Genomic DNA, 25,092 nt, shown 5'->3' with positions numbered 1-25,092 from the left:
AAACCTTATATGATAAAAGTTCAAAATTTAAAATTAGAAAGCCTGAACTACAGAACATCCTTGATAAAATATTTCATGAAGAGGAACTGAAACACAACAATGAAAGTCAGCAAAAGGAGGTATTACACTAAAGGAAAAAACTAATCAAAGAAGAAACCAAGTCAAGTTAAATACCAAAAATAAACAAAAATGGCTAGGAATACAAATCATGTCTCAATAATAATCAATGTTAATGGCCGAAACTCACCAATCAAAAGACATAGACTAGAAGACTGGATTTAAAAAAGAAAGACCCAACAATATGCTGCCTTCAAAAGACTCATCTCATAGGAAAAGACATCCACAGACTGAAGATGAAAGATTGGAAAAAATCATACTACTCACATGAACTGTGGAAGCAAGCAGGGATTTCCATCCTCATATCAAATAAAGCAGACTTCAAGCCAAAGTTAATCAAAAGAGATAAAGAAAGATATTTCATACTGCTTAAGGGAACCATACATCAACAAGACGTAGCAATAATAAATATATATGACCCAAACAATGGGGCATCTATGTTCATCACACAATCTCTTCTCAAGTTCAAGAGCCAAATAGACCACAACACAATAATTCTGGGTGACTTTAACACACCTATTTCACCAATGAATAGAGCTTTCAAATAAAAACTGAACAAAGGAATTATGTAACTCAATAATACAATCAACAACTTAGACTTAACTGACATATATAGACTATTTCATCCTTCAATGAGAGAATATACTTTCTTCTCAGCAGCACATGGATCCTTCTCTAAAATAGACCATATATTATGCCACAAAGCAACTCTTAGCAAATATAAAAATAGAGATACTATTCTTCATTCTATCAGATCATAATGAAATGAAATTAGAAATCAATGATAAAATAAAAATTAAAAGCTACTCCAACACAAGAAGACTAAATAATATGCTACTGAATGAATAATGCATTGCAAAAGGCATCAAGGAGGAGATTAAAAAACTATTAGAGGTGATGAGAACACAGATACAACATATTGAAATCTCTGGGACACTATGAAGGCAGTACTAAGAGGAAAGTTCATTGCATGGAGTTCATTCCTTAAAAGAAGAAAAAGTCAACAAATAAATGACTTAACATTACATCTCAAAGCCCTAGAAAAAGAAGAATGAATCAACACCAAAATGAGTAGAAGACAGGAAATAATTAAAGTCAGAGCTGAAATCAATGAAATTGAAACAAAAAAAACACAATTGAATGAAAAGTTGGTTCTTTAAAAAAATAAATATAATTGACAGGCCCTTAGCCATGCTAATGAAGAGAAGGAGAGAGAAAACTCAAATTACTAACATACATGATGAAAAAGGAAATATAAAAAAATACTACAGAAATACAGAAGATAATTAGAAATTATTTTGAAAACCTGTACTACTATAAAATAAAAAATATCAAAGGCATCAACAAGTTTCTAGAGTCATGATTTGCCCAAATTGAATCAGGCTCCACTCAGATTTACCCAGTCAAGAACTCTAGGGGTAGGACTCTGCAAGTTGTTTGAACTGTCTTCCAGGTGATTTTGGCACACACTCAAGTGTAAGAATGACTGCTTTAAACTACTGAACTTGGAAGTTTACTTATGTTAGCAGTTACCCTTTCTTAATAAACATTTTAGTGACTATTAATATTTATTCATTTCCTTATATACATAGTACTTAAAAGTAAAGAAAGGCAGGAGCATCTTCCTCTGGCTTCCATTCATGATACGGTTATTTTGCTCCACAGTACAAAAACTTTCAAACTGAGAAAACATTACATGCATGTCCAAGTTTGTTAACTGATTTAAATTATGTTGTTTTACATATAACCCTGTGTGCTGACTCTATCTGAACAAGGTTATCATCTCCACCAGACCTTTTCCCTTTAAGATTCTTTAAAGAACACAAATGATTAATGTTCCCAGATAATTTCTTCAAAAATCATAAAGGCTAGAGATCACAAATCTAGATGCACCAAAGGTCATTTATTTTCCAAACTGATGTTCTGTTTTTTTTTTTTTTTTTTTTCCGGCCTGGAAGTGAGTTTTAAAAACAAAATCATGAACACTGTGCATGCTTCAGGGATGGGCTACTTATTTATTTATTTATTTATTTTTTACCTTTTTCCTTTCTTTAACATCATAGAGGGCAATGCTGGCAAACAGAGGCTCAATTTCAATCTCGAACCTATAAGAAAGAGAGAAAGAGAAAAAAAATCAAATAGTTTTAACCTAGATAATTTTTAATTTTCTAAAAGGGCCTGGATAGACAAACTGGCTAAAAATATAGTTTTCAGAAATACTTGGATAACTCCATTCATGTAAGGGCCACACTGGGATATTAACAGACAAATACAGGAGGTTCATGGACAATTCCTAATCATTTGATGTGGTAGATGGCACATTCTCCCAAGAAAATGCTTGTTAGTAGCATCCAAGAAAGAGTAGCCTGATTAGACCCTTAATCTGATCCAAAACAGCACTTCTTATCATAGTAGCTACCGTGTTTTAGAGTCTCTCTCTTAGGTGATGAGCTTGTTTCATTTTATTGCTCATATAGGAAGCTCCATGACTCAATTGTAAGGGATGCGGCTTTTCAGATAGTAATAAAGAAATGTTCAATTGCTTTTCCTTAGGTTTACTGGGGGGAAGTCAGAGGAAGATTGCATCATGACGCTGAAGAATGTCTGGCTCTTCCTAACTCTGGAGAGTTGTTGAGGGGAGGGGAGGGGAGGGGAGGGGATTTATCCCAGATGATAAACACTGAGGAGCCTGCCCCCTGAGAGAGAGAGAAATAGGAGCCCCTCATATTGATCCTGACTGCTAAAAATGGAGAGTTTAATGAAAACACATCATCAAAGCATAATCCTGACAAGTTAGAAGCATTCATGAAACACAGATGTTCATCTTCCAAGTTTCTCAGCTTAACAACCCATGAATTTAGACACCGTGCACTGACAGCATGGTTCACAACTGGATCACCACCTCAGAAGTCATGTGAATTGGGCCAGATTTTATTTCAAGGCATGTGTGAGACAATGGCCTTACCACTGGATAGATTTGTCCCAGCAGGACTTTTAGAAGAATCTTTGGGCAGAACGTAAACATAGACAAAAGGACGAGGTCATGCCTTTGGCAATGAGTCAGATCTGGACTCTGTTCCTGCTCCCACTACCTGTGAACACTGGGATGTTCATTGGGTCATATATATTTCCCAGATGCCTTTATTTAGTTGGAAAATGAGGAGAGGACATTTACCCTTCCCATTTTCCATATATTATTATATAAGAGAATGTGTGTGAATGTACTTTGAAAACAAGGTCTAGCAGTAGTATTATTCGCAATATCAAACTGTAGGAATAACCTAAGTGTCTACTAACAGAAGAATGGATAAACAACAAAATATAAATACACACACACGGACTGGGCGGCTAGAGATCGCCCACCCGCCGGCGACCGCGCGGCTAGACCCCGAGGTGCGGCCCAGCAGGTACGCACAGAGACTCTAGGAAGAGGTCTATAGCCAGGCCTTCATGAAGTAGCCAACCAGAGACAGTCCAGTCCCACCCCCCCCTTCGGACACCCCAGCAAGGAGCCTGGGGCCTGCCATAGCAGAGAGGTGACATCACTCAGCCGTTGGAATTCCTTCCCAGCGGAATCCACTTTAGCAGGCATAGTCTATCAACACAAAGGAGAGACAACAGAGATATACAAAACCAAAACAAATCTATAGGAGACAGCAGAAACACAGCAATCAAATAGAGCTGGAAAGTAACGTGAACAACATGAAAAAACAAGGGAAAAAAGGATTACAAACAATGCAGGACAACTTAAATCTACAGGAGGACCTAGAAGCATCAGAAACATGGATAGGGAAAGAACTCAAAGCATACCTAACTCAGATGGAACAGAATATTAGAGAAGACATGAGACAGCAAGTCCAAGCAATGAAAGTATATTTTGAAAACAAATTAAACAAACAAATTCAAATGGCAAAGAACGAGCTTTACCAGGAGATAGAGATCTTAAAAAAATATCAAACAGTAATCCTAGAAATGCAGGAAACTATAAACTAAATTAAAAACTCAAATGAGAATATTACAAATAGACTAGATCAAGTAGAAGTCAGAACATCAGATAATGAAGACAAAGTTTATCAACTTGAAAAGAATATAGTCAACACAGAAAAGATGCTTAAATCTCACGAGCAATCTATTCAAGAGATATGGGATGTTATAAAAAAACCAAATTTGAGAGTCATCGGGATAGAAGAAGGAATAGAGATTCAAACCAAAGGAATGGACAACCTATTAAATGAAATAATTCTAGAAAACTTCCCAGAGATGAAAGATGGAATGGATTGCCAAATCCTGGAAGCCTACAGGACCCCAAACATTCAAAACCGTAATAGACCAACTCCAAGACATATAATTATGAAGATAGCCAACATACAGAACAAGGAGAGAATATTAAAAGCTACGAGAGAAAGGAGGCAGATTACATTCAGGGGTAAACCAATTAGGTTAACGACTGATTTTTCATCACAGACTTTGAAAGTGAGAAGATCCTGGAACAATGTATTTCAAACACTGAAAAATAATGGATTCCAACCAAGAATACTGTATCCAGCAAAATTAAGCTTCAGATTTGACAATGAAATTAAAATCTTTCACGATAAACAAAAGCTAAAAGAATTCGCAGCCAGAAAACCAGCACTACAAAGCATTTTGAGCAAAATACTACAAGAAGAGGAACTGGAAAATAGCACCCAAAACTAACAGGGGGAGGTATCTCAGTAAAGGGGGAGGAAAATAACCAAAAAGTAAAAACTAGCCAAAATAAAATAAATAAATAAATAAACATGACTGGAAGTACAAACCATATTTCAATTGTAACCTTAAATGTTAATGGCCTAAATTCACCAATCAAGAGACATAGGCTAGTAACCTGGATCAAAAAAACAAATCCAACAATACGCTGCCTTCAGGAAACTCATATGATAGGAAAAGACATACACAGGCTGAAGGTAAAAGGTTGGGAAAAATCATACCACTCACATGGCCCTCGGAAGCAAGCAGGAGTGGCCATACTCATATCAAATAAAATCAACTTCAAACCTAAGTTAATCAAAAGGGATAAAGAAGGACACTATATACTGTTAAAAGGAACCATCCACCAACAAGACATAACAATTATCAATTTGTATGCACCAAACAATGGTGCTGCAACGTTCATAAAACAAACTCTCCTCAAGTTCAAGAGTCAAATAGACTACAACACAATAATTATGGGTGACTTCAACACACCGCTCTCGCCATTAGACAGATCCTCTAGACAAAAGCTGAATAAAGAAACTATAGAACTCAACAGCACAATCAATAACCTAGACTTAACCGACATATACAGAATATATCAACCATCATCAAGTGGATACACGTTTTTCTCAGCAGCACATGGATCCTACTCAAAGATAGACCATATATTATGCCATAGGGCAACTCTTAGTAAATATAAAGGTGTGGAGATAATACCATGCACCATATCTGATCATAATGGAATGAAACTGGAAATCAATGATAAAAGAAGGAAGGAAAAATCCTACATCACATGGAAAATGAACAATATGTTACTGAATGATCAATGGGTTACAGAAGACATAAAGGAGGAGATAAAAAAATTCTTAGAGACAAATGACAATATAGACACAACATACCAGAATCTATGGGACACAATGAAAGCAGTTTTAAGAGGGAAATTCATTTCCTGGAGTTCTTTCCTCAAAAAAAGAAAAAACCAACAAATAAATGAACTCACACTACACCTCTAAAACCTAGAAAAGGAAGAGCAAAATAACAGCAAATGTAGTAGAAGACAAGAAATAATTAAAATTAGAGCAGAAATCAACGAAATCGAAACAAAAAAAAACCATTGAAAAAATTGATAAAACTAAAAGTTGGTTCTTTGAAAAAATAAATAAGATCGACAGGCCCTTAGCCATGCTAACGAAGAGAAGAAGAGAGAGAACTCAAATTACTAACATACGGGATGAAAAAGGCAATATCACAACAGACACTACAGAAATACAGAAGATAATTAGAAAGTATTTTGAAACCCTATATTCCAATAAAATAGAAGATAGTGAAGATATCGATAAATTTTCCTAAGTCATACAATCTGCCCAGATTGAGTCAGGAAGACACACACACTTTAAACAGACCAATAACAAAGGAAGAAATTGAAGAAGCCATCAAAAGACTATCAACCAAGAAAAGCCCTGGACCGGATGGGTATACAGCAGAGTTTAACAAAACCTTCAAAGAAGAATTAATACCAATACTTTTCAAGCTATTTCAAGAAATAGAAAAAGAAGGAGCTCTTCCAAATTCATTCTATGAGGCCAACATCACCCTGATCCCGAAACCAGACAAAGACACTTCAAAGAAAGAAAACTACAGACCAATATCTCTAATGAACTTGGATGCAAAAATTCTCAATAAAATCCTGGCGAATCGAATACAAAAGCACATCAAAAAAATTGTGCACCATGATCAAGTAGGATGCATCCCTGGGATGCAAGGCTGGTTCCATATACGGAAATCAATAAATGCTATTCACCACATCAATAGACTTAAAGATAAGAACCATATGATCATCTCGATAGATGCAGATAAAGCATTCGACAAAGTACAGCATCCCTTTATGTTCAAAACACTAGAAAAACTAGGGATAACAGGAACTTACCTCAACATTGTAAAAGCTATATATGCTAAACCGCAGGCTAGCATCATCCTAAATGGAGAAAAACTGAAGGCATTCCCTCTAAAATCTGGAACAAGACAGGGATGTCCTCTATCACCACTTCTATTCAATTTAGTTCTTGAAATACTAGCCAGTGCAATTAGACAGACAAAAGAAATTAAAGGCATAAAAATAGGAAAAGAAGAACTTAAATTATCGCTATTTGCGGATGACATGATAATATATTTAACAGACTCAAAAGGGTCTACAAAGAAACTGCTAGAGTTAATAAATGAATTCAGCAAAGTGGCAGGATATAAAATCAACACCCATAAATCAAAGGCATTCCGGTATATCAGCAACAAAACTTCTGAAATGGAAATGAGGAAAACCACTCCATTCACAATATCCTCAAAGAAAATAAGATACTTGGGAATCAACCTAAAAAAAGAGGTGAAAGATTTATACAATGAAAACTACAGAACCCTAAAGAGAGAGATAGAAGAAGATCTTAGAAGATGGAAAAATATACCCTGTTCATGGATAGGCAGAACTAACATCATCAAAATGGCGATATTACCCAAAGTTCTCTACAGGTTTAATGCGATGCCAATCAAAATTCCAACGGCATATCTTGTAGAAATAGATAAATCAATCATGAAATTCATATGGAAAAACTAAAGACCCAGAATAGCAAAAGCAATTCTAAGCAGGAAGTGTTAATCTGGAGGTATAGCGATACCAGATTTCAAACTGTACTACAGAGCAATAGTAACAAAAACAGCATGGTACTGGTACCAAAACAGGCAGGTGGACCAATGGTACAGAATAGAGGACACAGAGACCAATCCACAAAATTACAACTTTCTTATATTTGATAAAGGGGCTAAAAGCATGCAATGGAGGAAGGATAGCATCTTTAACAAATGGTGCTGGGAAAATTGGAAATCCATATGCAACAAAATGAAACTGAATCCCTTTCTCTTGTCATGTACAAAAGTTAACTCAAAATGGATCAAGGAGCTAGATATCAAATCAGAGACACTGCGTCTGATAGAAGAAAAAGTTGGCTACGATCTACATACTGTGGGGTCGGGCTCCAAATTCCTTAATAGGACGCCCATAGCCCAAGAGTTAATAACAAGAATAAACAAATGGGACTTACTTAAACTAAAAAGTTTTTTCTCAGCAAGAGAAACAATAAGAGAGGTAAACAGAGAGCCTACATCCTGGGAACAAATTTTTACCCCGCACACTTCAGATAGAGCCCTAATATCCAGAATATACAAAGAACTCAAAAAATTAAACAATAAGATAACAAATAACCCAATCAACAAATGGGCCAAGAACCTGAACAGACACTTCTCAGAGGAGGACATACAATCAGTCAACAAGTACATGAAAAAATGCTCACCATCTCTAGCAGTCAGAGAAATGCAAATCAAAACCACCCTAAGATACCATCTCACTTCAGTAAGATTGGCAGCCATTAGGAAGTCAAACAACAACAAGTGCTGGCGAGGATGTGGGGAAAAGGGTACACTTGTACATTGCTGGTGGGACTGCAAATTAGTGAGGCCAATTTGGAAAGCAGTATGGAGATTCCTGGGAAAGCTGGGAATGGATCCACCATTTGACCCAGCTATCGCCCTTCTCTTACTATTCCCTGAGGATCTTAAAAGAGCGTACTATAGGGATACTGCCACATCAATGATCATAGCGGCACAATTCACAATAGCTAGACTGTGGAACCAACCTAGGTGCCCTTCAATAGATGAATGGATAAAAAAAATGTGGCATTTATAAACAATGGAGTATTATGCAGCACTAAAAAATGACAAAATCATGGAATTTGCAGGGAAATGGATGGCATTAGAGCAGATTATGCTAAGTGAAGCTAGCCAATCCTTAAAAAACAAATGCCAAATGTCTTCTTTGATATAAAGAGAGCAACTAAGAACAGAACAGGGAGGAAGAGCATGAGGAAAAGATTAACATTAAACAGAGACGAGTCGGGGGAGAGAAAGGGAGAGAGAAGGGAAATCATATGGAAATGGAAGGAGACCCTCGATGTTACACAAAATTACATATAAGAGGTTGTGAGGGGAAAGTGGGGGGAAACAAGGGAGAGAACTGAACAACAGCAGATGAGGTAGAGAGGGAAGATGGGAGGGGAGGGGAGGGGGGATAGTAGGGGATAGGAAAGGTAGCAGAATACAACAGTCACTAATACGCCATTATGTAAAAATGTAACCGATGTGATTCTGCAATTTGTATTTGGGGTAAAATGGGAGTTCATAACCCACTTGAGTCAAATGTATGAAAGATGATATATCATGAGCTTTGTAATGTTTTGAACAACCAATTAAAAAAATACACACACACACATATGAATGTTATTAACACACACATACAATAGAATATTACTCAGCCTTAAAAAAGATTATTCTGAAACATACTACTATAGGGATGAAACTTGAAGACATGTTAAATGAAATAAGCCCATCATGAAGAACAAGTGGCTGGCTGTATGATGCCATACTTAGTATAGTCATATTCAGAGACAGGAAGTAGAATGGTGGTGTTGGGGTGGCACGGAAGGAGGAATAGAAAGTTAGTATTTAATGGATACAAAGTTTTAATTCAGGAAAATGAAAAATTCCTGAAGATGGATGGTGGTGACAGCTGTACAACAGCATAAAGGGGCTTAATGCCACCGTACTGGACATGGTCAGTTAAGGTGTATGATGTTAGGTGGTCAGTTAAGTGTACGATGGTCAGTTAAGGTGTGTGATAGTAAAAGCAAATGTGACTCCATTTTGTTTTGTGACTCCATTCTGTAAAACAACCATGCCAAGTAGAAGGGTCATGACTGGGGCAAGATGTTCTTTTCCTTTTGCTATAGAAGCCTTCAAGAACACGGAACTACCTAAAGGGGCATTGTTTCTGTAACTAGGGTAACGGGGCTCTGTTTCTGTAACTGGGGTAATTGGGCTAACTGTGACTGGTTAGGCTGCCCACCGCCTGACTGCACTGTCCCGCTTCTGTAACCTGGCTTGCTTGCATTGGCTAGACCCCTGAATATCCCTTTTGCAGTTTTCAGGCTTATAAGGAGTGCCCTTGCTGATCAGGGGAACAGCTTTATGTTCTGATGAGTTGCCACCGGTGTGCTTCAATAAAGGCTTGATTCAATTATATGTGAGTGGTCTGGAAGTCAGTTTATGAAACCCCGGGACATTGCTTTAACTGTAACAGATGTATGATGGTTAAGATGGCAGATTTTATGCTATCTACATTGACCACACACACATAAAAATGGTGAGGATTTCTGTGATGATTCTTTTTCTAATTAGTTAATAGCTAATTGATTGGGGGCTTTGCTATGCCTAACACCCAGCTGTTGCCTGGTATGGTCAACCTGTATTGAATTCTGTGCTTCCTGACAGCCCAAGGATCTGGATATTGCTGTGCTGGGCTTAGATAAGTACTGAGTATTAAGTTCAGTGTGTTTCAGAGAAAAGAGAATGAACATTTATTAAACACTTAGAATTTTGATGGGATAATACTTTATCCACATCAACCACTTTATTCTTCACAATAGTTCAATGCAGATATTATCTACATTTTATACACAAGGAAAATGAAATTCAGAGAAATTAAGTACTTTGACAAAGCCTACAATGTTAGGAAGTGGCACAGCCAGACTGGGAAACTCTGTCTTTCTAATTATAAAACACAGTTGTTGTTGTTTTTTTCCCCCAAGCATAGCCTCCAGAAACAAGTACTTGAAGCAAACAAGGCAATTGTCAACATGCACGTTTTTGGGTCCCACCTGAGACCTACTGAACCAGAACATCTTGGGGGAGATGGTGATGGGAAGTCTCTCCAACTCTGCATTTAAAACCAGCTCCTGGGGCAAATTTAGTGCATGGTTGGTTTCCTTACCACACAGATTCCTGAGCAGAGGTTACTTTGCATAAGATGGCATTAAGTTTTAAATTAAAAGATTCCCCCCTAAATTACAAAAATGAAGAACACTTTGTTGTGACTCTTTTTTTTTCTTGCTACTACAAACATTTGAAAAATTGGCACCAGCTTAATTGTCTCCGCATCCTTGAGGTTTAATCTATTTCTCCAAAGCAAAACAGAGTCAGTTATAGATTTCAAAAACTTTGTAGATATTTCATAGCTGATAAAACCTGTAGTATTATAAATAGAATTTACCAGTGTCAGTGGGAAAATGTGTCATTAATATTACCATTCAATGTTTTTTCTATTCATATGTTCACATTCAAAGTTTATCTAAGAATTTCTTTTATTCAGTTTACTCAGGAAGTTGTGCCTAGGACCAGATCCTTGGTCCATTTCTCCTTTCACAGTTATATAAACAGTACAGATACTATTGAAGTCACTTGAGCAGGCCAAGAGCACTGGACAAAAAGCACCAATTCAACTTAATTTCACTAGAAATATACTTGACAAGTTTCATTAAGAGAAATGCAAGTGATTCCATTTGTTTTTTAATAACTCATGTCTGTCATAGCTCTATGGTAAAGCTCTTGTCTACCCTGCCTGAGGCCCTGGGTGGATCCCCAGCACTACAAAAACAAATGATAATGCACATCTATCTCAGTGGGCCATGTTTTCCCACCTATATGACTGCAGCTGCCATTTACTTATTGACAAGGTCTAGAAGACTTGGTGACAAGCATAATAGGGGAGCATTCTTCCAATCTCATGTGGCATAGGTACTGCATCTAAAAGTGGCTTGATTATGCATCCTGTGGGGATGGTTGACAACCTCCAACAATAGCACAGACTTCCTGAACAATGCAGGGGGGCACAGCCACTTCTAGTCAATTCTCCTGCTGATGGTTAGCTTGGAAGGACAAGCGTTGGCCTTTCTGTGCTCATTACTTGATACAGAGCCAGTTTATAGGCTGGTCGAGTCTGTGTATAAGACAAAAGGCCCTGGTTCTCCCCAGTAGAGCTGGCAAGATGGAGAGGGCTACAACAGCCTCAGCACCCGTTACTATTTGAGAAGCCATGCTAGCTCATATTCTGTGGCAACAGAGCTGAGGGAGGCTGCACATAGAGTTGTGGAAGGCTAGACCATCTACAAATAAGAACTCAAATGCACAGGGAAGTCCCAGTGTTCAAACATCAGATCTGAATTCAGAATCCAATTACCTAATTGCAAGTCAGATTACTTAAGGGGTCCACACATTGACTTTTTTTTTTTTTTTGGTACTGGGGATTGAAGTGGAGGGTGCATAACCAATGAGCCACATCTCTAGTCCTTTTGTTTCCTATTTAGAGGCAGGGTCTCATTAGGTTGCTTACAACCTCACTAAATTGCTGAGGCTAGATTCAAACTTGTGATCTTCCTCTTAGCCTCCTAGGTCACTGGGATTATTGGCATTGACTTTGTGAGATGGGTGATCCTAACAGAATATGAAAAAGTACTATGCTTATGTACTTTTGCCACATAAGAGCATTTACAATTTTTTGTTTGTTTGTTTTTGGTGGTGCTGGGAATCAAACTTGGCCTCATTCAACCTAAGCACAGGCTTATTATTGCGCTTCACCTTACACCTTCAGCACAGCTATTGCAACTTTAATTTTGTGTGAGTGGTACTGGGTATTGACCACTGAGCTACACCTTCAACCCTTTTTAATTAATTTATTTATTTTGAGAAAGGGTCTTACTAAGTTGTTGAGGGGCCTCAAAATTGTGATCCCCTTGCCTCAGCCTCCTGAGTAGCTGGGATTACAGGTAAGCACCACCATGCCTGACTTAAAATTAATATTTTCAAAAGGGTCTATGATTAGAAGAATTAAAAGAACTAATTCTCTAAAGCAGCAGTCTGCAAAGAGGAAGAAATTTATGCAAGCACTCGAAGGAGTACACAGGACAATTCATTCAAGTACAGGAAGAAAATATTAAAAAGAAATTCAGGGGCTGGGGATGTGGCTCAAGCGGTAGCACGCTCGCCTGGCATGCGTGCGGCCCGGGTTTGATCCTCAGCACCACATACAAAGATGTTGTGTCTGCCGAGAACTAAAATAAATAAATAAATAAATATTTAAAAAAAAAAAAAAAAAAAAAAAAAAAGAAATTCAGATATACTCACTTGATCCTTTAAATTTTCTCACTTATAATGCTTTATAATGTAAAAACTGTTTTTAATACAGAAGTACAAAATTAATACACATATATAGAGGATATAAAATTTTAAAAATAAAAGTACACAATGCAAAAATTAGAGATAACCGCTTTAAAATTGATATGGAGGTAATTGGCCCACCAGTTGAAACAGTCTTCAGATATACTTTGTTGGAATTATGTGGTATTTTAAAAAAAACGATAAACTATTTAAGAAGTTAGCAATTTATGCAGAAAAATCTCCATTTAGAGTTTTTAAGGCAGACAGTTGATCAAAGTGGTCCTATTTCCTCGGCAAGAGTTGGTTGCAGGTAGTAGTGGGGACCCCTCAACATAGTGTGCTATAGTCCCTATTGTCCCCTGGCACTGATATTGAGTTTCAGTTGCATTTTTCATTGCATTTACAAGTGGTAGGCTGGTAAATGTTTAACAGACAAGTTGCTGAAAAAATAAAAGGCTCTGCTTTATAGCATTTGCTGATTTCTATGTTTTAAGTACTTCCACCATGGCCAATTTCAAGCTACTAACATGACTTTCCTGGGCACAAAACTGGGAAGAGCTGTTGCTGTCAGCTCTTGTGAGTTAATACCAGCCAAGGCCACACACCACTGGCTCTCTGTGACTTTTCCTAGTGCAGGCCATTTCACTCAGTAACCTCCCCAGTAACACTGGGTAGCCACCTGTGCTTGCCTCCCCTATTGTAGAAGAATGAATTCCAAAGGCTTTTTAGAAACAGAATATAGGTCTAGCCAACACCAAGCTCTGCTCCTTCCACTATTCCTCAGCTACCTACTGTTAATGCATGTTGGGAGAAGCTGCCCGATTTAAGCTCTGAGGATACAGACGACGCTGGTATCTGAAAGGCAAGAGATATTAGCACAGAGGCTAGTGTGTTTGCTGGTACTTACTTCAGGGTCAGCAACTTGACCAATATTCTGTTGCCCAGATGTTCCTTAGGACATTCTGGTACCGGACGTATTTCCACAGCATCCTCCTATTATTAATCACATTGAACAGAATTCATTAGTGAATTTCCATGAGGATATCCAGCTGGAGTTACCCCAGGAGAGGAAAGACTGCCCCTCTCCACTTGTCAACTCACATTTGAGTTGTTTCTAATACTAGATTAATATTCTGCCTTTATGAGAGAGTCTGTTGTTCCAACCCCCACCCTCCAATGTCAGCATTTACAGCAAACGTTTTCTTCTTTCAGAAACCCAGGCATCCAAGACAAAGAGACTGTGGGAGGAAGGAAGGAAATGTGACTGTGCATGTGGCTTAGTAACATCCACCAGATGGCATTGCAAAATTTTAGACCTATTGTTGGCTTTTGTTTTCCTTTGCCTGCTCTAAATAAATACTCAAAACATTTCTCCTGTTAAGGGTTTTAACTAGTAAATATGTGAGTTTAAGCCTTGAGATCAGAATAGTTTCCTTATGGCTCTAAAACATCAATCCTATAACCTTCTCTCTCTCAGTTCATCTATTTCTTAAATAGGTGATAGAGACTTGGAGTTGAATGCACAGGTTATATAATACATAGCTAGCTAGTATTTTCTAACAGGAAAGCTTAGTAATGACATGTTAAGATCTACACCTGCCTCCCTTACCACAGGGAGACTAAAATGGTGACTTTAATAGTTTAATATGAACTATCCTAATTACCGCCATGTATTCAAACACAAATAGTGCAAATCCTTGAAAACTTGAATTCCCATTCTTGCAGTACATTATATCCAAAAGCTGAAACATGATCTGAAGCTATCAAGGGTCCAAAGAACAGGGTCATATTTAATTGTCTTTTGGGGGGCTTTAAATGCTGGGAGCTTCCAACCAAACATTCATAGCAATCAGTAAAGTCACCTTCCTGATAAATCTGTACCATTTGGTGAGATGACTGAAGAGGTCAATGGACCATCATGGGCACTTCTCTGGTCACAGGTGGCCATCTTGTTGGGGAGTGGCTGAGAGAAGAGGCCTGATGCCTGTGCTGAACTGGACTAATTCAGGCAACCTGGAACTTTTGGGATCAGAACAGATATATCTAAAGGCAAGATCCATCTGATAGAAAAACAATCTCAAGGTAGAGACGCTTGTAGATTTCTAAGGCTACCTTTGGTCTGAATTTTAACTTTTGGAACCCTTTTTGAAAAAGCTTTTCATTTGGAATTTTTAAAAAAAATTTTTTGGCACCAGGGATTGAACTCAGGGGCACTCAACCACTGAGCCACCTCCCCAGCCCTATTTTGTATTTTATTTAGAGACAGAGTCTGACTGTGTTGCTAAGCACCTCACTGTTGCTGAGGCTGGCTTTGAACTTGTGATCCTTCTGCCTCAGCCTCCTGAGCTGCTGGGCTTATAGGCATGTGCCACTGCACCTGGCTTGGAAAATTTTAAATATATACAAAAGTGAAGAGACTAATACAATGAATCATCATTTACCTCATATGTATTCAACACTAGGTAGCCTGGTTTCATCTATACTCCCCCACTCAATACTAGAAGAAAGTTCTCAAACATCACATGATTTCACCTGTCAGTATTTCAGTAAATATCTCTAAAAAGTAAGGACTTTTCAAAACATAACAGTAATACCATTATTACTCCTAAAAAATTAACAATAATTTCTTACTGCCACTAAATATTTTGTCAATTTAAAATTCTCCACCTCAATTTGTTAAATTACGATACCAACAAGGCTCATTTATAACATTTGGGTGGTATATTTCCCAAATTTCTTCTATATGAATTTCTTGAGCCTTCCCAGTTGTCTGAAATAGGAGTTAATTCACACACACACAAAGAAGAAGAAGAAGAAGAAGAAGAAGAAGAAGAAGAAAGAGGAAATAGGAAGCTTTAGTGAATACCTGTTGTTTTTAATTATGTTTTTAATTATTATGTTGGGAAATACATACAAATAAAGAGCGGATACAGGGGAGAAAATATGAGAGAGATGATATTCTTACAGGCTCAGTGAACCCTGAGGCCAACTCCACAGTTGCTGACCTTTGATCTTGTTATGTGAGTCGATGAGTATTTCTCCCCCCACACTTTTTAACCCCCAAATTGGGTTTTAGTTGGGAACCAAAAGAGTGTCACTTGTAACCAAAAGACTCCTTCCTAAGCAAACTCTTTTTCTGTTATTTGGAGTGTGGTGGTGTCTTCCTTAAAAATCCACCCATAAGATGCTTTTCCTAGGGACTGTGAATCAGGGACAGAACTCACATGGCAAAGTTTGGTGGCTGAATTCTACTTTGGCTTCTCCTACTGACTTAGTCAAAATTTGGATCTAATACTTCACCTCTTCTAACTTTTATTTCCAGGAAATAAAATAATGATGATATAGAATAATGTCATCAATGTGTTATTTTAAAAAATCAACATTTATAATCCTTTCAGATTAGGCAGAGACTCACCTCAATTCCACAGGACTTTCTTTGTAGAAAGTACAAATTACAAGTACAAAGGCAATTTCTGTAAGAACAGCTTCAAAATTTTAAAAGAGCTGGTACGGAGGCCATCAAGCATTTTAGCCCTAAAAATTTACAAATTTACCACCACTAATTATAAAGCATCCTGTTTACTCAAGAAAAGGTGGTAGGAACTCAGCTAGATTATAACTTTCAGTTGCATCTGAGTTTCTGGACCATCTTAATGATCGTAAAACAAAGTTCCTTTAAAGGCAATTTATGTTTCATGTTTTGGTCAGTTCAGACTGGGCATACCCCCATTAGTCCACCAGGGGGACTTGGATTAGCTAATGTCCTACTGTCCTTGTTCTCATCCTTTTGTTTTCTTTCTCTCTTCTGGTGTCCACTTTAGCTCTCTTTATTACATGTTAGCATCTCCACGGAAATGGGAAGAAAAAGAAAGAAGTAGAGGTCAAATCAATCAGATTTTCTATTTCTTGACAAATCTGGCAAAGAATTTTAATGTAGACAGAAACTAAAAAGTTGGAAGATATGATTTTTAAAATGCCATCTTTAAATTTCAGTTATATGTGCTAATATAATAGGTACCGTATACAGGCCCACAAACAAGCAAACCTGTGATGTGGAGGCAGCATGTGAGGTCCCTGTTTTATAATTTAGTTGACTTGCTGAATCTTTATTTTTTTTTAATTTTTTTTTTTTTTAGTTGTAGATGGTCATAATATATTTTATTTATACGTGGTGCTGAGGATCGAACTCAGTGCCTCACACATGCAAGGCAAGCACTCTACCACTGGGCTATAATCCCAGCCTGACTTGCTGAATCTTGAATAAATTGTTCAGCCTCTTTGATTCTCACTTTCTAATCTAAATGGAGATGATACTATTAAACATATTATTCCTATTAATGTACTTTTTGTTTTTTCACTTTTGCAATGCTGCGGATTGAACCTAGGGTCCCATGCATGCTAGAAAAATATTCTATCACTAAGTTACATCCTCAACCCATACGTACTTGCTTTTTAAGTTGATAATAATTGTGTATATTCATGTGAAGTTTGATTTATATATATATACTCTAGGAAGATTAAACCAAGTTAATTGCATATCAATTCCCTTACCAATTAGTCTTTTCTTTTTTTGAGAAATGTTTAAATTATTCTTTTGGCAATTTAAAGATACACAATATATTATCATTAAATGTGGTCACTATAGTGTAATAGATCACTAAAACTTAGTCCTCTAGTCTAACTGAAAGTTTACTCCTACCCACTGCCCACTGATTAGTACCTTTGTACTCTCTGTTTCTATGAAATAGACATTTTTTGATTCCACATATAAGTGAGGTATTTAACTTCATTTTAATTCTTTGAGAAAGGGTCTCACTATGGTGTCCAGGTTAGCCTCGAGTGACCTTCTGCCTCAGCCTCCTGAGTGGTTGGGACTATAGGTATGTTAATTTATTTTTCTAATCTGCCTCATTCAGAAGAGGATTTGAGGCTGCTGATAAAACTCCAAATAAAATAATTAGATGAGAAAACCAAGTGGTTAGAAAATAAGAACAAGAAAATAAAGGTGAAGTAACTTCAGGACTCCAATAACTAAGCTGTCATGGTTGGTAGAGGTGAACAGGAACTCTCAGTGAGGAACTCTTAATGACGAACTTGGAAGATGTGCACCCCACTGATCATGCACACTGTCTCAGGCTGCACAAATCTTTGCCTGAGGGCTTGAGGCCTATTCCCCCCTCCCTAGCTCCTTGAGGAGAGGTGCTGGATGGTCAATATCCTCAATAATATTTCCACATTACAGTGTTATACCTAATGACTGCTGTTTCCTGAACTGTCCTTTTTGCTGACCAATGGTAAGGACATCAAAAGGTGAGTCAGCAAACAATTCCCAGGGGGTGGGGGCATCACAGGGGGTGAGAATTAGGCTTCCTGATATTCTTGCTTGACCTGAAGACCAAATTTCAAATATTTAGAGCCATAGATATATGGCATATCTTTTTTTTTAATGCAAAAATCTCTTCAAATCTTACTTCTTGCAACTGAACTTTTAATAAAATTTGAATAGCAAAGATACAGCAGGAATCTATTCTGGAAAGACCCAACAGTGTAGACAAGCTGATATGCAGAAGGGAAGGCCAAAAGCCCTCTGTAATACAAAGAGCCCAAGCAGACACAAGGCTTGAATAATGGCCACTTTCATCCCTTCCAAAGTATCCCAGCAAGTGACTGCAGGCAAGGTCTAAATTATCCAGTTGTCACAGATCAGCTTCAATAAAGAAAGAGGTGGACAAACAAGATCCTAAAATTCCATATACTGGGCACATGGCTGTGATTATCTTAGCCCGAAATAATTTCAAAGCAGGTCTCTCTAGTTGTACACCAGGACCAATAAAAGAATGTTAAGGAAACACTAAAGAACATCAATATTAGGTAATATACACCCTTAAAAAACTGGATGGCTTGACTCTGAGTAGGGTTGCTCCATATAGACCTTTGAAATGTTTTGAGGACTAAATAAGTTAATGGCAGTAAACATGTTTTGTAAAGTGCTATGAAAATGCTAGTTATTATTATCAGAATCCCATCTGTATTATGATCAATAATTGGCTCTGCTGTGTTGCAGACTTGCCTAAGGGAAAACAAAACAAAACAAAACAAAAAACATCCCCAGGAATCATACCATCTCAACATCAGGTGCTGCTCTACAGTGATAATGAATGATAGAATTTTCCTAAGGACCCTGGGTCCTCAGTGAAATTGTACAGTTTGGAGACTGTCGCACTTACCTCGTCCACTGATGGGTACAGGGCAAAGAGCTCAGCCTGCCGATTGGTCCTGCGGGCCTCCTCGTTCTGCTTCTCAAAGTCCTCGGAACTCACATATTGCAGCAGGTTTTCTAGCCGCTGGTCAGGCTGCAGGCTGCGGAGGTCAAAGTCACAAGCAGTGAGGGGGCCTTTCCCAGACACATCACACAGCACGTTCACACGGCGGGGGCCTGTCTGCAAGAGAAGACGGTGGGCCTTAGTGAGAGAGAGTGGGCACCAATAGAACTAGACTCTGAATGTCTCAAGACGGCTTGAACTCGAGTCTCCAGAATCTCAGCCTCATGGAGTTTCTGGAACAAACCAAGAACTTGACATGAATGATGTCTTTGCTTCTAGACTGGACCCTCCTAAAATGCAAATTCATTCTTCCTATATGGAAACAGGTGGTGTCTCACCGGAGGTAAATAAACCAGGCATAAGCAAGGGGTTGAAAGATATGCTGGACTGCTATAAATTTTTGGCTTGTTCATAGAATTAGCAAAGAATAAATCATATGTGGCCAGGTGTTGTGGTGTGCCTATAATCCCAGTTACTTGGGAGGCTGAAGCAGGAGGATTATTTGAGACCAACCTGGGCAAAACACATAGCAAGATCTCCTCTAAAAAAAGAAAAAAAAGATGATTGAAATCAACAACATTTTATAAAACTACAGATGGATCAATGATAAAATCTCTAAATTTTATGGTAAAATGTTATTTTCAGTTCTACAAAATGAACATAGTGTGCTATAATTTCTCTATATTGAACATTTTTTGTAACATCCATCTACCTCATAAAATAATAAGTGCTACTCTACTAGATCATACATTTTATGTATGCTAATATGTTAGCAATAATCAAAATGCACACTTATTACTTTTATTATTATGTCTTAGAATTTACATGAGTTTGTAGAAAATGAATTTGATTTCACAAGTTTCTTCAAAAGGATCTCAACCTTTATATATGCCCAAAGTTTTTAAAATGCTCATACCCTTTAATTCAGAAATTTCACTTCTAAGAATTTATCCTAAGGATATAACTAGACAAATGTGCAGGATGTGAGGACACGAGAATCTCTGATCCACTGTTCGTAAAAGCAAAATAATGGAAACAAACTAAATGTTCCCCAAAAGAAGAAGCATTAAGACATTTCTGAGTTTCATAATATGGAATGTTATTATGCAGCCATTTAAAAAAACACAAAAACCATGTAGTCATTAGAAGTTAAAGATAATCATGGTCCAGCCATGGGTCACATAACAGCATTCTGGCCAACAAAGCATCACATATGTGACAGCAGTCTTTGGCCTAGTGAGGTTATAGCTGTTTTGGTCTATGTAAGTACCCTCCAGTGTTTGCACCAGGATGCATTTCTCAGAACAGATCCCCTGGTTATGTGACTCATGCTCTCATATTATTAGAGTAAAAAAGGAAGTCATACAATATTATGTGTAACATGATCTAACTTTGTGAAATACATGAGGAGTCACGTATATGTATTTAACTTAAATAAATTGTGGCCTCCCCATTCCATTCAAGTGTGTGGCCTCACCGTTCCATTTGATACAAAGGTTCAGCAGAATGAGACTGAGACAGAAAATGTTGCTCATTGTCTCACAGTCTGAGCATCTCTCCATAAAGAGTGCTATTCTAATTCTTCAAAACACGCAGCTCTTGGGCTGGGATTGTGGCTCAGCAGTAGAACGCTGACCTAGGTGGGTGGGACCCAGATTTGATCTCAGCACCACATAAAAATAAAGGCATTGTGTTGTATCCTTCTACACCTAAAAAAAAATGTTAAAAACCAAAAACAAACAAACAAACAAAAACCTACTTGGCTTTTAAACCCAGCCAGCTGACTCACTTGAGTGCTCTGACGGTATGCCATAAGAAAGAACATGCTTTATGTGTGCAGGTTCCACTGTCTCTCAGCTCCAGATTCACCCTTTTGTACTCGGCCCTATAATGCTGGACCTGGGATCTCAGCACAGGAAACTCTGCTTTGTCTGCTGCTCCCTTCAGATTATGTCAGGGCACAAGAGGGGGACTGGATGGCTGGAGGAGGGAGAAGGGAGTGAGTCCTGTCTTTCCCCTTTGCTTGCAGTTCCTCTCATGTTGTGATAGAGACAGTTGGTTCTGCCTTCCAGCTGGTTTTGGCCCTTCCAGAACCATCCTCAACTCAAATCCTTGGAGGTACCAGCACCAGCTGGACCACACCTCCTGGATGGATCACTGAGTCCAGACTCCATGAGGTCCTTCCTCCAAGATCCTGAGATAATACCTCCAGCTGGCCAGTGCTGCTTCTCGGAGATCTGAGTCCTTACTCTGAGGCCCATTTTCTGAGCTTCTAAGATTTTCTTTTTAATTTTTTTAAAAATTATTTGTTCTTTTTGATATACATGATAGAAGATGCATTTGGCCTATTATATATACATGGAGTATAACTTATTCTAATTAGGATCCTATTCTTGGGGTTATACATGATGGCATATTCAAATACAAGGCTAGGAAAGTTACATCCAGTTAATTCCACTGTCCTTTCTAATCCATCTCCTCTCCCTTCCCTTCATTCCCTTTTGTCTATTCCAATGGACTTTTCTTCTTCTCCTCCTCAACCTCCCTTGTTGTGGTTAGAATCCACAGATGAGCTTCTAGGTTTTGATAACTACAAGCTCTTCCTTAGATCTAAGTTCCTCAGACTATAGTCCTGGGACTGGCAGTATCAATTGGGAAATGCTCATTAGATAAAGCAAATCCTCAGGCCCCAGCCAGGCCTGAGCCAGGCCCTAGCCTAGTACTTTGCTTGAACAAGCCCTCCAGGGGATTCTGATGAAGATCAGGGTAGAGAACCACTGCCCTAGACCCCAGCTCAGGATGGTGTACTGTTGCCTGCAGTATAACCTCAACATTACCCTTTGAGTTCTCTCCGTCCTCCAAGACCCAGTACACACTTCCAAATGTTAAGTTTATTTTGTTGAAAAATGGAATGTAGCCTCTAACTAATACAAGGCACAATGTAGTTGTTTATCACATAGTCAAAATAACCAATGAAACTCCCCTAAGTCTCCCATAGAATATAGCATTCAGGTATTCATTCCATTCTTCTGTAAGCCTGCGTATTCAGCACTGGACTGATGGCTGGTCTCTGTGGAGCTCATATTAAGTAATTGGCTTGGCTTTAGGGACCATGTTGTTTGAAAAAATAGGTATTATTTTAAGGACTCTGGTCCTAAGCCTTGAAACATGCCTGTGTTATGAAGGATATTTGGAAGCTGAAAACTATACAAGTTACAAAGAAGTCCTGTGCAAATTTGTACAAATTACTTCTCCTCTGTTTATTTTTCTCACCAAAAAATAAATGGGTTGACTACAGCACCTATTTTTAGAAGATGAATTGTGGTATAATATGAATAACATAAAATTTATCACCCTAACCATTTTTCAGTACTGTTCAGTACATTCATATTGTAGCACAACCATTATCACCATACATCTCCATAACTCTTTTCATCTTGCAAAAATGAAACTCTGTACCCAATAAACAATAAGTCCCCATTCCTTCCTGTGCCACTGACAACCACATTCTGAATATCCATTCATCCACTGATGGACACTTGTATTGCTTCCACCTTTTGGCTATTGTGAATAATGATGCTGTAAACATGGGTGTACAGAGCACTGATTTTTAAACTGTAATCACTTTATAATAACATGATAATGACATCAATAATAAGAGTAACAAGCATTTGCTGGGCAATGAGCATATTTGGCATTGTTTTAAAACTTTTCACATATTAACTCAATGCTCAAAAGACCTCATGAGTTAGTTAGTAGTATCTTTCCAGGAGAGGAAATTGAAGCCCAGAGAGTTAAATTATCCTGCTGGAGGCTACACCTTAAAAAAATCATAGAATCAGTAAGAGAATCTGGCATGTCTGGCCTCAGTGTGAAGCTTTTCATCACACTGCCATCCTCCTTAGAAGCACCACCCAGTTTCTGCAGGAATTGCTACAGGGACGGGCTCAAGAGGTTCCCCTTCCTCAGTTAGAGTACCTCCACTGTTTTCTGTTTTAATCATGGACTTTCTGGGTTTTCATGTGCATCCCCATTTCTATAGCTATGAACAAGCTTGAAAACAATATATCACTGACTCAGATGGGGAGTTCCTCCTACTCACATATTCTGTGAGTCTTACTTTTATTCTGGTTTAAAAAGTTGTGCATGCCTTGGGCAGAACAGCCCCGTAACTGGGTAACCATGTTTGTTGATAGGAAATACCTGAGTGGCGGGTTCACTGTTCTCCAAGGTTTCTGACTCAAAGGTCTGTTTCTGAAGCGTCTTGTGAAAATCTTTGCGAGATCCCGTCTTTTTAAAGCTGCAAATCTCTGAACTTCCTTGGTTTCTTTTATGGTTGATATTATTGAATTTGGAGAGAGAGAGAGAGAGAGAGAGAGAGAGAGAGAGAGAGAGAGAGAGAGAGGGAGAAAGAGGCAAAGCCATTAGATCAAAAATAAAAGTAATGGCCTAAGTGTAGATATGGTGCTGAAAAAGCTTTCAAAGAGAGAACCAATTGTAATTCCTGGCGTCTAATTATGCACAGGCCCAAGACAAGGCTCCGTTGTAATGAGACACAAACTTGCCTCCTGGCTGGCTCATTATTAAAGGCGGAATGGCCTGGGAAAATGCCACTGCAGAGGTGCGGTCATTTCAGCTGTGGGGCACTTGGCTCCAAGCTGACACTAAACTATGACCCTAGTGTAAGAAGCTAGAAGAAATCTAGCAATGTGCAGAAGCTGCAGAGATCGTTTGAAGATAAAAATAGAGGAAACCATTTCATCTCCACATCAATGTTCTTAATGAATGAAAGAGGCAAGCCTTGGTCAAGAAAAAAATAGACATAAGTGATTGATCTGTTGAAATTCATGGTGGACATTCTCAAACGCCACTCTGAACTCCACCAAGATAGCGTTTAAGAAATGTGTAGTGTTCACAAAAAGGAGAGGGTTTAAAATAGAATTGTAGCACTGTCAGTAGAGAAATGAAACCATCCTGAAAAAGGCTACCCATGAATGTCGTCAATCATAATCACAGAAACCAATGGGTGTATTCCCCATTTTTTATGACTCACAGGCTTCTTGGAAAATATGCTACAAAGTGCATGCACGCACACCCATTTTGTTTGATTTTTACACTATTAGAAAAACCACTGAACAGGTTGTTAAAGGGACGAGCAACGAGGTTAGAATTTATCAGGCAAATCGAATGGCAGACAGATAAAGCAGGAAATGTAGGAGAGCTGCTAGCAATGATCCAAATACAGTTTATAACTCCCTGGGAGGGAGGGGTGTCGGAGGAAGGAGCAAGGCACTCAGCAGGTAGTTAATAAATTTTAGCTCACTGCATTAATTACAGAACTCGATGTCCCAGTGTCATCTGTAGGGAGAACAGGACTCTCTCCCTGGATTTCATTGTGCTTTGAAGACAAATAGTTTGTTTTGAGCAAAAGGAGATAGAAATAGTCTAGAACAGGGACAAGATAGCTGGTGACTAATTTAAGTCGGGGTTACTTCAATGGCCATCTTCAATGTTTCCTGAGCACTTCACCTGACAACCTGTATGGACAAGCTTGGGTGAAAAACAGGTCAAATTAGGGAACTGAGAACAAACAAACAAAAAAGCCAAGTAAGCAACTATGGTATACTCTAAATAAAGAAAGAAGGCCAAACATTTAATGGGAGGGGACGTGGGAAGAATGGAGAGAAGAATGGGCAAAGGGGAAGGAGACGAGGGGAGGGGGATTGAGGGCAAGAAAGATGGTAGGATGAGATGGACATCATTATCTTAGGTACACATATGACCGCATGTAAGGTGTGACTCTACACCCTGTGTGTACAACCAGAGAAAT

At 38.3% G+C, this 25,092-nt stretch overlaps 1 protein-coding gene across 7 annotated transcripts in view; it reads right to left on the bottom strand.

Moving 5' to 3' along the window:
- The window catches only part of Dock8 (dedicator of cytokinesis 8), a 232,118-nt gene that overhangs the window by 136,899 nt on the left and 70,127 nt on the right, over positions 1-25,092 (bottom strand). For 6 of the 7 annotated variants that reach the window (XM_046459393.2, XM_046459388.2, XM_046459390.2 and 3 more), the window contains 4 exons: positions 23,466-23,589; positions 19,167-19,379; positions 13,847-13,932; positions 2,156-2,222 (listed from right to left, as the gene is read on the bottom strand). In XM_046459393.2, coding sequence (XP_046315349.1) covers positions 2,156-2,222; positions 13,847-13,932; positions 19,167-19,379; positions 23,466-23,589 — 490 coding nt within the window. The remainder of the gene's footprint in view (positions 1-2,155; positions 2,223-13,846; positions 13,933-19,166; positions 19,380-23,465; positions 23,590-25,092) is intronic. The other variant, XM_046459394.2, reaches the window with a different exon arrangement.

The sequence above is a fragment of the Marmota monax genome, unplaced genomic scaffold (genome assembly GCF_021218885.2).
Source record: "Marmota monax isolate L192 unplaced genomic scaffold, Marmota_monax_Labrador192_F-V1.1 WCK01_AAM20220418_F8-fsc00059, whole genome shotgun sequence".
NCBI lineage: Eukaryota > Metazoa > Chordata > Mammalia > Rodentia > Sciuridae > Marmota > Marmota monax.
The sequence above is the reverse complement of the archived record's forward strand: the minus strand, read 5'-3'. Positions and strand labels throughout refer to the sequence as shown.